The sequence below is a fragment of the Colletes gigas genome, unplaced genomic scaffold, assembly GCF_013123115.1.
Source record: "Colletes gigas isolate AHSC1104 unplaced genomic scaffold, ASM1312311v1 Colletes_gigas_Sc00001, whole genome shotgun sequence".
Taxonomy (NCBI): Eukaryota; Metazoa; Arthropoda; class Insecta; order Hymenoptera; family Colletidae; genus Colletes; species Colletes gigas.
Window position 1 is genome coordinate 57,056 of NW_025106630.1, and position 13,458 is coordinate 70,513.

General features: G+C 34.1%; 2 protein-coding genes across 2 annotated transcripts; both read right to left on the reverse strand.

Annotated features, from left to right (window-relative positions):
• Positions 1-525: 525 nt before the first annotated feature.
• On the reverse strand, positions 526-5,825 carry LOC122405334 (alkylglycerol monooxygenase-like). The gene is made up of 9 exons (XM_043410007.1): positions 5,604-5,825; positions 4,845-4,969; positions 3,814-3,965; positions 3,631-3,734; positions 2,815-2,977; positions 2,582-2,733; positions 2,100-2,234; positions 1,143-1,256; positions 526-1,034 (listed from the first exon to the last, which is right to left on the reverse strand). Exons 1-9 carry the CDS (start codon positions 5,724-5,726, stop codon positions 801-803), a joined length of 1,302 nt encoding a protein of 433 aa, XP_043265942.1. The 5' UTR covers positions 5,727-5,825; the 3' UTR covers positions 526-800.
• Positions 5,826-7,971: 2,146 nt separating this feature from the next.
• Positions 7,972-13,047, reverse strand: LOC122404588. Its single transcript, XM_043408677.1, has 13 exons — positions 12,973-13,047; positions 12,275-12,542; positions 12,010-12,154; positions 11,678-11,877; positions 11,332-11,438; positions 10,640-10,861; positions 10,307-10,510; positions 9,468-9,770; positions 9,298-9,396; positions 8,685-9,067; positions 8,490-8,604; positions 8,268-8,426; positions 7,972-8,195 (listed from the first exon to the last, which is right to left on the reverse strand). The coding sequence occupies exons 1-13, from the start codon at positions 13,045-13,047 to the stop codon at positions 7,998-8,000; spliced, it is 2,478 nt and encodes an 825-aa protein (XP_043264612.1). The 3' UTR covers positions 7,972-7,997.
• Positions 13,048-13,458: the final 411 nt, after the last annotated feature.

Genomic DNA, 13,458 nt, shown 5'->3' on the forward strand with positions numbered 1-13,458 from the left:
CTACATCATTTATACAACATAATTTAATTTCCTTTTTAATTTAAATTTAAAAAACTAATAATGTAGCATAGGTTAGAGGAATATTATAGTTCGTGTTCCTTAAATGCTACAAAATGAAAGTTAATATACCAGTTTTCCTCATTTAGAGTTTTCCTAGACATTTTAATAACGTAACAAGTAGAAATATGTTACTTTGTAAAATTCCTAAAGTCAATGACTAATATTAAAGTTCATTTACGTGGCCACATAATCAACTTGTTAATTGATTATTCTTAGCTTCTCTTGTCTTTGAGTTTGTCAGAAAAAAAGTGAAAAAAATGTGAATGTTATTTATTAGCTGTTGAATAATCGTCAATCACGCGTCATAGATCCATGGCTCGATCCATGAGAACAACTCCAGGAAGCAGTAGACGTGCAATTCCGTAACTGTGTTTTTATTCAATGAACTAAGTACATCTGTCTTTTACAATGAAAAATATATGTTGTGTATGCGGATTAATAAATAATTTGACATTTGTGCTTTGTTTTTTTAATACTGATCAATTGTAGCAAATATGTAATGTTATTAAATAATTTATGATTCATTGTATAATAACGTATAGTTTATAGGATCATTCCTACAAGTATTATAAAATGAAATCAGCTTTTTTTTAACACAGTTTCATACGTATAACGTTCGATTTTCGATTTTACTTTGCAAGGAAAATATAAAATCGAAACGCAGCGGCACACAGCATGCTTGGAAAACTACATCAGCTAACAAACAATTATATCTGTTTTTCTACGACACCTTTCCGTTTCTAACATTTAACTTTACAAAGAAAATATATAATCCAAACGCAACAAGATGCGATATATACATAATACGTGCATATATTTATCGAATTGTATACCATTGAGAAACTTAAATAAATCAAGCAACGAATAAATTCTGCGGCACCGGCGTACTTCGATTTGTCGAATAACAATCCGATCGTGGTAAGAGCAAACATATTATTAATAATTACGAATCCAGAAGATACAGTCTTTAAATCCTACAAAAGAGAAATTTCTAAATTCCTGTTTGTAAAAACGATAGCTAAAGACATTGCAATGATAAAACAAACTGAATCGTTAAAAGACTGTGTTATTGTAATCCTTACTTGTGTTTCATCATATAATTGAAGGTGATTGTAGAAAACTAGGCAGAAGTGTACAGTTATGTAAACGATATGCCATACAGACACACAGTTATCGTACTTAATCCTGTGTGTGACCTGAAAAAAGCAGTGAAACATAATGCTGATACTGTCATAAATATAAACGTAAACAAATATAGAATACAAGATAATTCATTGGATCACTTCAGGGATGAATTCAACAAAGGGATTGTTAAATGAAACAATGTAAATGCATCCATAGCAAAATATTTAAAAAAATATAACTTTATTTTATTGGTTTTAAGCGTTGAAACCATCCCTGAAGATTTTCACCAGAGGTGGGCATTGTTCTAAGAATTTTGAATAAGTCTGTATCTAGTTAATTACGTAAACAAATATGGTTTAGGTAAATAAATTATCTGGATAATAGTTATTCGTTATTTACATTGTCTTTCAGGAATAAAAAGTTTATCCAGATAAAAGGTGATAAAAATGCGCCCGTCTCAGGTTTTCACGTGTTATATTATATGCTGTATATTTATGTTATGGCTGCTAGTGTGTGCTTGGTACAGTGAAGCTCCTTTGTAAAATGAAACCGGTTTACACCGTCTTCCTATGGCACAAAACTAGTATTTATGTCGTATTTGCATTAACTGCTAAATAGCAATTGTATAAGTTCATTGATATTCTCAACAGTACACAACTAGTTTCATGGTATTGTGTAACGATAGATCAGAATGGTGCAAACGATCAATTTTGATTCAACGGTGATAAAGCTAGTTCATTATTTCGTTCGCTTTATATCGCTGTTAGTAAAATTATTGCAAACAACGTTAAAGCATAGCGAGAAGCGAAAGAGAAAGTAATACATTTTTAACTATTAGCTCAAGATCATGCCTGTTATAACGGAAATCTAATGCCGCGATAGTAAAGTAAAAGTGTACGAAACAAAATACGTACGTTTATTTTGTAGTCGTCGAGGCCCAAACGAGGGGCGCCTGGAAACCAACTTGGGCCTTTCCAAAAAACAGCCCATTTGTCTGTTATGGAGGACATCTGTAAACTCTTTCGAATCAATTGGTAAACATAAAATATCTGTAACAGACGGAAATAAATTTGAAAAGCAAAAAAAAAGTTTTAATAAATAAATTCAACGTTTATAATTTAAATATTCTTTTATCGGTCGATAACAAGTTTAAAAAATAATTTTAAGATGTTCATGTTTACGTGTTATTCTAATTACTATGTTATTCGACGAGTGAACTAAATATTCCGTGTCGAAACGAGTGCTTATTACAGCCCCTTTGGACGTTGTGTCAATTGAGTACGTGTTTATATAACTAATTGTAACGTTATATAACAGACCGATAATTCCCTTCATCGGTTCTTAGGCAGAAACACATGTATGGCCTATAAAGCATAGTTACGCTCGTGTTTCTTACCTGTAAATACAACGGATTGAAAGATTGAGGACTGACGACCAGACCGTAAATTATTTTACTATTCTTCTCCTCCTCCATGAACGTTCCAAATAACTTGTCCCATATGATAAGAACGCCGCCATAATTCTTATCCAGGCAATAGAGATTGCAACCTGCGGGAAATTCGTGATAAATCATTCGTCGGGAATAATTGAATCCGGCATATTCGAAAAGTAATAATCCAAACAGCTCACCGTGATGCACACGATGATGTTTCGGAGTATTAAATATTAATTCCAACGGTCCAAGATCGTCGATAACGGTCGTGTGGATCCATAATTGGTAAATTAAATTGAATTGATTGTGCGCAATGAAATGCGAGGGGGATATGAATAAGGCGAGTGGCAAATAAAACATCTGCAAACAGATATTGTATCTTTCGTATAGCCTCGGCGATTCATTGTCAGGCGCGAAAAGTGTTTTAAAAGGGTACTGTGTTCTTCGTATTTGGATACAAAAATGGTTTAACGGAAGTAGATGACTCTTTATGGGTTTAAAGACAGTTTATGCAGGTTCTAAATTTTAATTCTCACCCGGCAATTTAATAAATATGAATACGAATGTTATAAAACTTTATCAAACGATAATTGAATAGAAAAATACTTTGCCAACGATTAATATTTTTCATTTTCTAATGGAACAAATTTAAAATGATTCGATTTAAAAACAGTTCGTGCAGGTTCTAAATTTTAATTTTCACCCTTGAATTTAATAAACATAATATGGATACGAATGTTGTAAAACTTTATCAAATAGATAAGTACTTTGTCAACGATTAATTTTTTTTTTCATTTTCTAGTGTAACAAATTTAAAATTGGCCTTGGACAGGTAATTAAAAATGTAATTTAAGATGTACGACTTACAAACGACGCAAAGTAAAGTCTCGCGTATTTATTAATCGAGAAAACGTAATTTGCAGGTCTAGAATAGAGCATTCGATTGTACCCGTATCCACTTGTGGCTTGAGACAACCGCAAAGCCCTGCATATGTAATAGAAGCGATACTCACGAAGTTACACCAGTGTTGCAGAATGGATTGCCGCAGACCAACCGCGAGAGTGAACTCCTCGCTACTATGATGTACTTGGTGGTGAGCCCATAAAAAGTGTACCTCTGCAAACGGGCGAGAAACACTATAAATTCGTCAAGTAGAGGGACGACAATGACACACATGGTTGGATAGGAATTTAACCGTGGTTACTGCGGTGAACCCAATAGTAACAAAAATCCACCCCGACAGCAGTGATATACCAAGTCCACGCTGAGTTCCAGGGCAGATTCCACCAATGATATTTCTCGTAAATTACGATGTATGCATAATATTCAGCGCCGCGGAAGAAGATACTGAAAAATTTCGTATAAAAATTAATATTAAACTATTATCGTTGATATGGAAACAGTAGAGAATTCAAACATTTAGAGTTGTATAACTGGATACTAATATTTTGCAAAAATTTTTAGTAACGTGTGTGATATCTTAACGCAGTAATATAAGAGTCTTTGTATTCTTACATTCGTTTTTATCGTGTACCAATAAAAATACGAGGGTTAACACCGTGGCTAAAAATACTCATTGAAAACAACAGCGCGCAAATAGATTTGGTACCATTAACCGGGGCATCGAGCATTCGTGTACACAATTTAATACACACCGTTAAGAATATTATCCCTATCTTGCGTAGATAGAGCGGTCGCTGTGAGACCGTGCAATATTTCTTAACAAACTGGATGTCCTAATTTTCACTCTGTTATTAGATACAATTTTTTACAGATAACTGTACGATAATATTCGCATCGATCATATTTTTTTGCAATTTATACTGGAACAATTATTGCGTGCAGAGATCGTTAAATTGCCAAATAGGTGATTCGTACGTTTTATGAAAATAATTTAGGAATTTACTATTTAAGTAACATTTTTCTCTCGAAAACTCGGGAAAAAATTGAACCAAACAAAAAGAAAAATTCTCTATGTTCAATTACCATTGACGAAAGATAAGAAAACATGGAGTGCCAAATACTCTGTGTACCGTAGGATAACAAATACGAAACAATTTCGAAGGAAAGTAAAACTTGCATAACACGTACAGTAACGAAATAAACTCCTTATCGTTTGTTTACAGACAGATTAAGCAACAAATTTTTGACGAACAATGATTGCAGATATAATTCAAGTACAAAATGGTAATAAAAGCTGAAAAATAAAGCGTTACCTATGCTTACCGGCCAGTTTCTTGAAATATCCAATGAGACAAAGACGTCACTTGATCGTTGAAACGAAAGCTCTGTTTCTTTCTCGTCAATATAATTTGCTCCAGTATTATGAGGACGAAGAACGGAAACCATACCTGCGTAAACGTTTATCTTATTTTTATGACTGTAATTTATTATTTTAAATTCAAGCATAGCATTAAAATTTCACAGATCGAACGAAACGATCAGGAAATACTTGACGATAATATAAATGGACACGACAATACGGAAGTAACTTTCGTCCATGTAAAGCATAAATTCGCGATGTAAATTCGCGTCGTACGTTCGAGGTATTATCTGTTAATTACCTGTCAGAGATACGACACATCGGAATGCAGAAGATAATGCACTGTATTTAGAAAGTCTGCGAATGTATTTGTATGCCACGTGTAAAACTCTGAGCACGCTTGTTTACCACACAAATAACACGATGGATTCGTTCTAATACCAATACCCCGTATACGTTCACTCGAATTTAGAACATCGAAACCGGAGCACGAAAACGAAAACTTCAAACTTAATCCATAAATATTACGACTTCGATACATAAAAATTGTATCCTAATACCAACGCTATCGCATTTTCTACGATAAGCACATTTTATTACAGATTTTAATACGCGTACAAAGTTCAAAGACATTATCGTCGTTCGAACTAACAATAATTATCGTGGAAAAACAGTTAATTCGGTGCATCGAGGAATAAAAATAAAATATAAATATTAGCTACCTGTTGCTGATAATCAGGAACGTCGTACGGAAATTCAAACATCGTTTCGTATGGATTTACGAGGTACCATAATTTCCCCGCGTGTTTCAGCTCGCCGAAAATATCAACGTGCGTGACATTCATCTCGACCACATGCGTATGCTACGTTCTTCCGCAAATTTCAAGCAGCCGCTATTGAATCATGAATAAAAAAAAAAAACAAACACACTGAACTATACTGACAACAGCGGATTCTGTTTTAGTCATCGTACAGCGTGCACGCATCGTTTATATATGTAACTTCGAGCTCATCGAGGACACGCGAATGTGCGCGCGCGCGATGTATCTTCCACGGCCGTATGTGGTAAAGGCGCGGCAATGATCTTATAATAACATTTCGTTCGAATTAAACAATTCTAAATACCCTTGCGAGCGTCTGTCGAAAATTGTTAGCGCTTTATTTAAATTTAATACGTGTATGCGCGCCGTATGTGTATTTACATAAAAAGAGCAATTAAATACTTTAATATTCTTACTGAAATGTTCAATAATTATATGCATAATTATATTTGTATATATTGGGATCACATACACTTCGATAAGAAAATGTTTGTAAAGAAAGTCGATATAAAGTTTCTACGAAGACGATCAATGATCTTCTGTATCGAAATTTCTTGGTCAGAGTGTAATCGTTCGAAAATGGCGGTTTTGACAAATTTATGATGAAAACAATTCTGTATATTTTGCTAGAATTTTTTTTTTATAGTTATGGAATGAATTTGTAAAATAATTATTTTGAAAATATTTTTCAGAGTCAAAAATTTAAAGTAATATAATTGGCACGTGATTTGTAAAAGAGATACACTTTGGGAGAAGATACGCTTTCGTTGACAATGCTTTGTCCATTTTCTTCGATATGAAATATGGCGCGGATTGATGCCACGAAAGGAATGTTGTTTGAAACTTTCGAGGGTTCAACGAAGTCGTTTAAACAATTCGTAGGATTGGGAAACCTCGTGGTACACCACTGTATGCAAACCTTCGGTATGTCAGATACTGCACTGGCGGCAGACGGGGTGTTTCATAACGCGCATTAATTATTCGCGCAAGAGTGGTCAAACCGATAAATTACTATTGCCGCACGTGAGATCGTTTGTAAATTTCGCATGTCAAATTAAACCCTTTGATCAACTTTGATTTACTCGAACGGAAATAGTCTTATTGCTTTTATACATTAATACAACATCGACGGGTGCATTCAATTAAATAAATCGTATTATAAAAAATATCGAAGTAAAAGTGAAGCGTTCGAGGGATCCAAAACTGCACGTCGTAATTAATTTATCGAGCTAAATTCGGAACGCATGGATTAATTTCTAAAAATGTTTTAAAGAAAGTGATCCGAAATTTACAGCGATTTTCGTAGCAATAACTTATATTTCATGCTTTCTTAAATTCTAATTATAAATGTAACGGTTGGTTAACATCGACATAATGTTTCTAGGAAAGTATTAATTGTAAAGATGAAAAAATTAATTTTATTCGTTGTATTATTCTTTATGTATTAACACAGAAAATCTTTTTCTTTTTGATACGATAACTTTTCGGGGCTCTGGCGAGAGAATCATCCTATACATTGAATGGTAGTGGGGACCGACTATCTAATGGTGGGAGAACCGACAGGCTAGCATAAAACTTCTATGGTTTCAGACGGAAACGAAATTCCCTATTCCTGATGTAGACCAAGCTCAGGCACTGAGCCTCTCTGCTGTCTTCTAGTGCGCATGATTGAAAAATGCGTCTCATCTGGTTACACTGCGCTATCGGAATAACATTCAGTCTCCTTCTGCGCATGTGACAAGAAGGATCTAGCTTGGTCTGGGGGTAGAGGAGGGGGACAAGAGGCTATAATCCCCCGTATAACTTGCTCTACCAAGGGGGACTAACAATAAGACCATACTTTCCGTCTCGCCAGGGATCGTGTGCAATGGCGACTGTATGTCCCACCTAATATCCAGAAGTCTCATATTTAATTGTAATTGTTTATTAATCGTTTTACAAGTCAATATTTTTAACATATTAAATATTTCCTTGTTAGGTGTATCGTAACCATTCAAATACACTCAAATTAATCTCTAAAATAATATTAGTAGAATTAGTATATTGTTAAAATTTTAAAGTTACTAAGCACACCTCCAATTCAAAGAATTTGAATTACGTAGGCACAAGAAAACACTATATTTTAATAATAGTTTTATTCACATTGGCGGTAGAGTCAATGTTAATAAATTATATTGTGTCACCCCTTTTAGATCCTGCCAACCTATATAAAAATAAAAACTAATTGCTCGCTTATAATTTTATTCCACTTACTGTATATCGCAGTGTACTGTAAAAATAATTGTAGAACAAATGCTATTTTGTACACGTTGTTTTTACCGAAGAGCAAAGCTTTTTAATCGAATTCGTTGCTTCTCTGTCCTCGTGTGTCAATTCGCCGACGTTTTTAAACTCCGGTCGTAATAAAATTTGGCTTCGTACGCGTTCCACCGTGATGGAATACGGCATCGTTAAAGCTTTCCTCCAATTTGTCTTTTCATATTGAACGAGGAACTATAAAAAAAATAACGTTGTTAATTATTTTATATCTAAAAAGGTCCTCGAAATAAAATAGTGTTTTCTCGCCTGGTCAAACGTGGTATCTTCGATATGGAACATTGTATAAGTTAATGGTTTATTAAGAGGGCAAAACTCGGGCACATCGATTAAATGTTCTCGAGCGTCGGTACGTCGTAAATTATTCAACACTAAGTCGGATGCACGAATTAAAAATTCATGCGTTACCTGAAACGTAAAAATTGCGAAAGAAAATTTGCAAGCTTAAAAAAGGTATTTTTTATCACGTACTTTCAAAGCTTGTCGTCCAGATTCGGTAAACAACAATTCATCGGTACACGTTTCGATAAAGGAAGACATGTGCGTTAATTCATCAATGCTTGGTTTCGTATCCGTCGTTTGAATGCTAAAATACTTAACTCTTTAAGCTAATACATCCATGAAAATTAATTTGAAGGAATTTGAAAAAACGTAAAAAATATTTACTCCGCTTTCACCAGTTGGAAAAAATCGTCAATTTGAGAGGTGTGCTTATTGTCCTCGTCGATACTACAGATAGCTTCGGCCAAAGCGATTACTATTGCTGGCGTATCGTTAGAATCGAAGAAGTTTAGTTCGTTATTAGTTCGTTTAACAGCTGGACTATTTTGCACCTCCGGTTTGCAATGCTTCGAAAACTTCAGAAGAGCGGTATAAAGAGATGCACAAAGAATATGAAGAAGAACGTTGCCACCGATTGGATGGCAATGAGCAGGGAGATTATCGTTTAATACAAACGCGGTTTTTAAAATCGCGGAGGGCAAAGTCTCGTATAATTTGGTAAAACAGCCAATTACCAACGACATTGTCTGATATATACTGGCTCCTGTCTAGAAGTTTAAAGCACAGTTATTTAGAGACTAACGTTTATCAATATCTAATCAGTTTTTCCTGTTTTTGTGACATATGATTCTCGTATTTATTTTACTGGGTTTATAAAAACGACAGTTTCCATTCCACAGAAGAAATGTTTTCTTCATCATTTAGTGAAGTAGAATCAATCGAGGAAACAAAATAGAAACGGTCCAAAATTAGTTGTCAGGAATATCTGATTACTTACTTTTACAGCTTCTAAAAGTATTTCGATAATTGGTTGCATCATATTGTTTAATGGTTTTAAAATTGCATTCAACCATGGTGGCCTTGACTGATTCCAGACCTGCATAGAGGTATATGTATAGCAGTTTCAAAAATTTGTATTTCGTTTACTATTTTCGAAACTTTAAGTACCTGTTGTCGGTCAAGGTAATTAGACCAATTGGGATTTTGCTTTAAAGCTGGTACAATAACACAGCCAGGTTCCTGCGCTATACACGTCAAAATGTGCACTAAACTATAAAGACTTAAGGCTGATGTCACTTTCAATGTTCCATAGCATGTCGTATTGTTGCATAGAAAACCACCGCAATTCTTTCCATTGATTCTTAATTTTTCTAAATCGTCAAAGTAATCTTCGGATGTGAAATCGTTGCAATCGCGGATTAAAGTGTTCAATAATATTTTGGCAACTGCGTAATCATTCATGGAGATCACCTAGAAAAATTTGTATCCATACGATTTAATTTTACGAATACGCCAGGTATATTAAAATTTCCGGAACGCTAAATTTTTTTTTGTAAGCAATGTGGAATGGAATAATCAACGATAGGTTGACGTGACTGAATTTGTGGAAATGATAATATAATTCACAACTATGTTTTTCTTTTTAAATCTTGTACAAATAACAGTAAAAAGAAGAAATCACCTACAAGAATTTTTATCCAAATGATTTAATTTTGCGAATATATATTTGTCAGGATTTTAAAATTTCCGGACCGCTAATTTTTTTTTTGTAACGAATGTGGATTGGAATGATCAACAATCGGTTGACGTGACTGAATTTGTGGAAATGATAATATAATTCACAACTATGTTTTTTTTTAAATTTTGTACAGATAGTAAAAAAAAGAAATCACGTTTACTTTGTAAAAGATATAAAATTGATAATTGTGTTCAATATTTCACTGGCTAATTTCATGACAACGACAATATTTATTTGAATTAATTCTTATATTTGAACGGATCGTTACCTTTATTAATTGAGGCCAGTTCGGTTGTGGTTGGTGCGTAAGTATGTTCAATTCTAAAATCACTTCTCGATCCTCAGGCAAATTCAAAATGTAAACATCAGAGTCGATCGAACCTAACAAATTTGGCGCGCACAATAACAGCCAGGCTGCGGGTCCATGGCGTGGTTGCAAAATCATTAAATTATCCAATCCCCCACGAAAAACCTATAATGTGAATAATACACGAAACGAGGCTCAATGTAAACGCGTTATTCGATCAAGTTTTTCACACGAAAATTAAAATGTGTACATATACTGAACCCGTTTCGATTTATTTATCGAATATTTCTATACCTGATATAATTCTTGGACAGGCGTGCCTCTCAACAACAAGCAAATCAACAACTCGTTGCATTTTGTATGGATGTCCCTAACAGCAACGGGAAGTTTGTTTAACTTTACTCCGATCATCTCACTGGCGCTAACAAAAGCGTTCAGTGCAAGATAACCAGTGCAGCAAAGAACGTTGAAGGCGTCTGTCCAAAATTGTTGAGATCGCGCTAAACTCGGCCGAGCCTATGACAGTTCATATTTAATATTCTAATTAATGGACATTGTTACTGCCTCGACCGCCCCTATGAAATAATACAGGGTGTTCGGCCACCCCTGGGAAAAATTTTAATGGGAGATTCTAAAGGCCAAAATAAGACGAAAATCAAGAATACCAATTTGTTGATGGAGGCTTCGCTAAAAAGTTATTAATGTTTAAAATTCCGCCCGTGCTGAATTTTTCTCTCGAAAATGCGCAGGATTTCGGAGGTATGTCTATTCACTAAAAAATGATTGTAATTGACCCCCGCAATCGAATGTAATTTTTCCAGAACGATTTGAAATGTTTGAATTTAATTGTTAATAATTTTTTAACGAAGCCCCCATCAACAAATTGGTATTCTTGATTTTCGTCTTATTTTGGCCTCTAGAATCCCTCATTAAAATTTTTCCCAGTGGTAGCCGAACACCCTGTATAAATTTTTCAACGCCCTTACGTGGATAAATCTCGTCACAATAATGGACAAAGACTCGTTCAACATTCCGGAGAAGACTCGTTGAGCCATTTTTGGAGAAACGGTGTTCCATAAATCTGCCTTTGTCGCTGAAAATATAAGACTAATTAGACACAATGAAAATTTTCTTATCCTTATGACAATTAATATTAATGTGATCCAATGTTTTGCAGGTGCACAAATTTATTAGAGCATTTCTTCTTTTCCAAGTTTTTCAGGTATTATGCATGGCGGAGGCGAATCACATCTTAATTGCGTTAAATGCATTACTACTGTATCTCGAATCGGAGGTAATACATTTGTTACACATAATGTTTAATTACATTACCTTGCATGTATAGCCACCACATTTGTATCACAAAGGAGCACCGTTCGCGTTCGAAGAATGATTTGATGTCGTGCCAACTAAGAGAATCGGCTTCATTGAGTATGTATAATGAAATTAAGCGACAGTGTAAATCTAGTAACCTTTCCGCGACAGCCTCAGCCATTTCATGGTAAGATTTGTAGGATTTGTTTATTTTCTCGCTGTAAGTAATCGAAAATACGTACAACGTAGCGAAAGAGATTTATACGCATTTTATGTTAATTAAAATTTACTTCGCTGATCGATAATATTATAAGAAATAGGAAAGACTAACATTAACAAGTTTAGAATACCTTGCCTGTGTGGAAATTAAATTTTTAGTTTGTTGAGAGTAACACCATAAACAATTTCGAATTAACGCTGCTGCTCCCAAAGTGGCTGTTAAGACCGTTAAGTCCGCATGATCTAATGACTCTTGAATAAGCAGATGCAAATGTTCTGAAATTATTCGGTAACGCGATACAGTTTGATTAAATATTAGAAAATATTAATAAGATAAACAAGTTTACGAAAGTTCCAAGTTCAATTTACTTTGAATATAGATATGATCTATTGTACCTAATAAATCTTCTGCGGTATCGACAACGAGTAATATGAATTCGGATGGTTGAATTTTTTTAATTACTCCGTCCCCGCTATCGGCACTCGTAACAGTTCCGTGTACGGTCGATTTTGTTAAGCCAGAATGGCGATTGAAAGCAGCTTGGTAATCTAATTCCCACCATGCCACAATTTTAATAGCAGCAAACGAAGCATGCCTTGGGAAATCGAGCTTTCCGCCACATATACGTACGCACAATGGCTCCTTCAACACTGTTTGCATTTCCTGTATCGCCATAATAGATTACAAAATATTACAGGATAACAGACTAATAATATTATACTCATATAATAGGAAGACGAGCTATTTTTTTCAGCATCTCTACGGGCATGCTAGTTTTTAATCGAAAACTTATTTGCAATATGCAATGGACATTCAAAATCTTTGATATACGTGCACCTAAGGTTGACAAAATAATTGATATTACATCTTTTTTGAATTATAAAAGCTTAATCGAATGATGAGGAAAAGAAAGATATTCTCGATGGCCGAATTAAAACAAAAATTTCCGATCCATGATTATGAGAGCAACTATAGCAAAATAACATCTTGCTTCACAATTCGGTCAATGCTCTGATGATATTATCATATATTTTATTGTATAATATTGGAATTAATCCTCAAAATTATATCATTAAATTACATATAACGTTACCTGATAATATTGCATATCTCGTTGCAATAAAATTCTAACGCGATCTACTAAATTGCCATCTTCCATAATCTCCATTCTTGCAATCTGTTCAATATACAATAACATACTTTAAAGAATAGTGGGATTTTTAATATTTATTAATGTAAAATTACAAGTAATAATGTGTAGCAGTGTAATAAATCGAGCATTATTAATTTACATAGGTATTCTATTAACGACCTGCTGTTCGAGTCACATAAAATTTAATATCGAGTTATGAAAAGTGAAAAAATTAATGTAGGCAAAAAATTTTGAAGCAGCCCACTAATATCGGAAATAACTAAGGTCATCAAGTTGTGTGCTTCAATCTTAGGCAACAATGCATATATTAAGTTTGTCTTTGATGTGTATGATATGTACATACGAAAAAAAGGTTGGTCGCATTAATCTAAGTGCATGTGATATATGTATGTATAAAGAGAGATGTGCATGAAAATATTGTGCAGT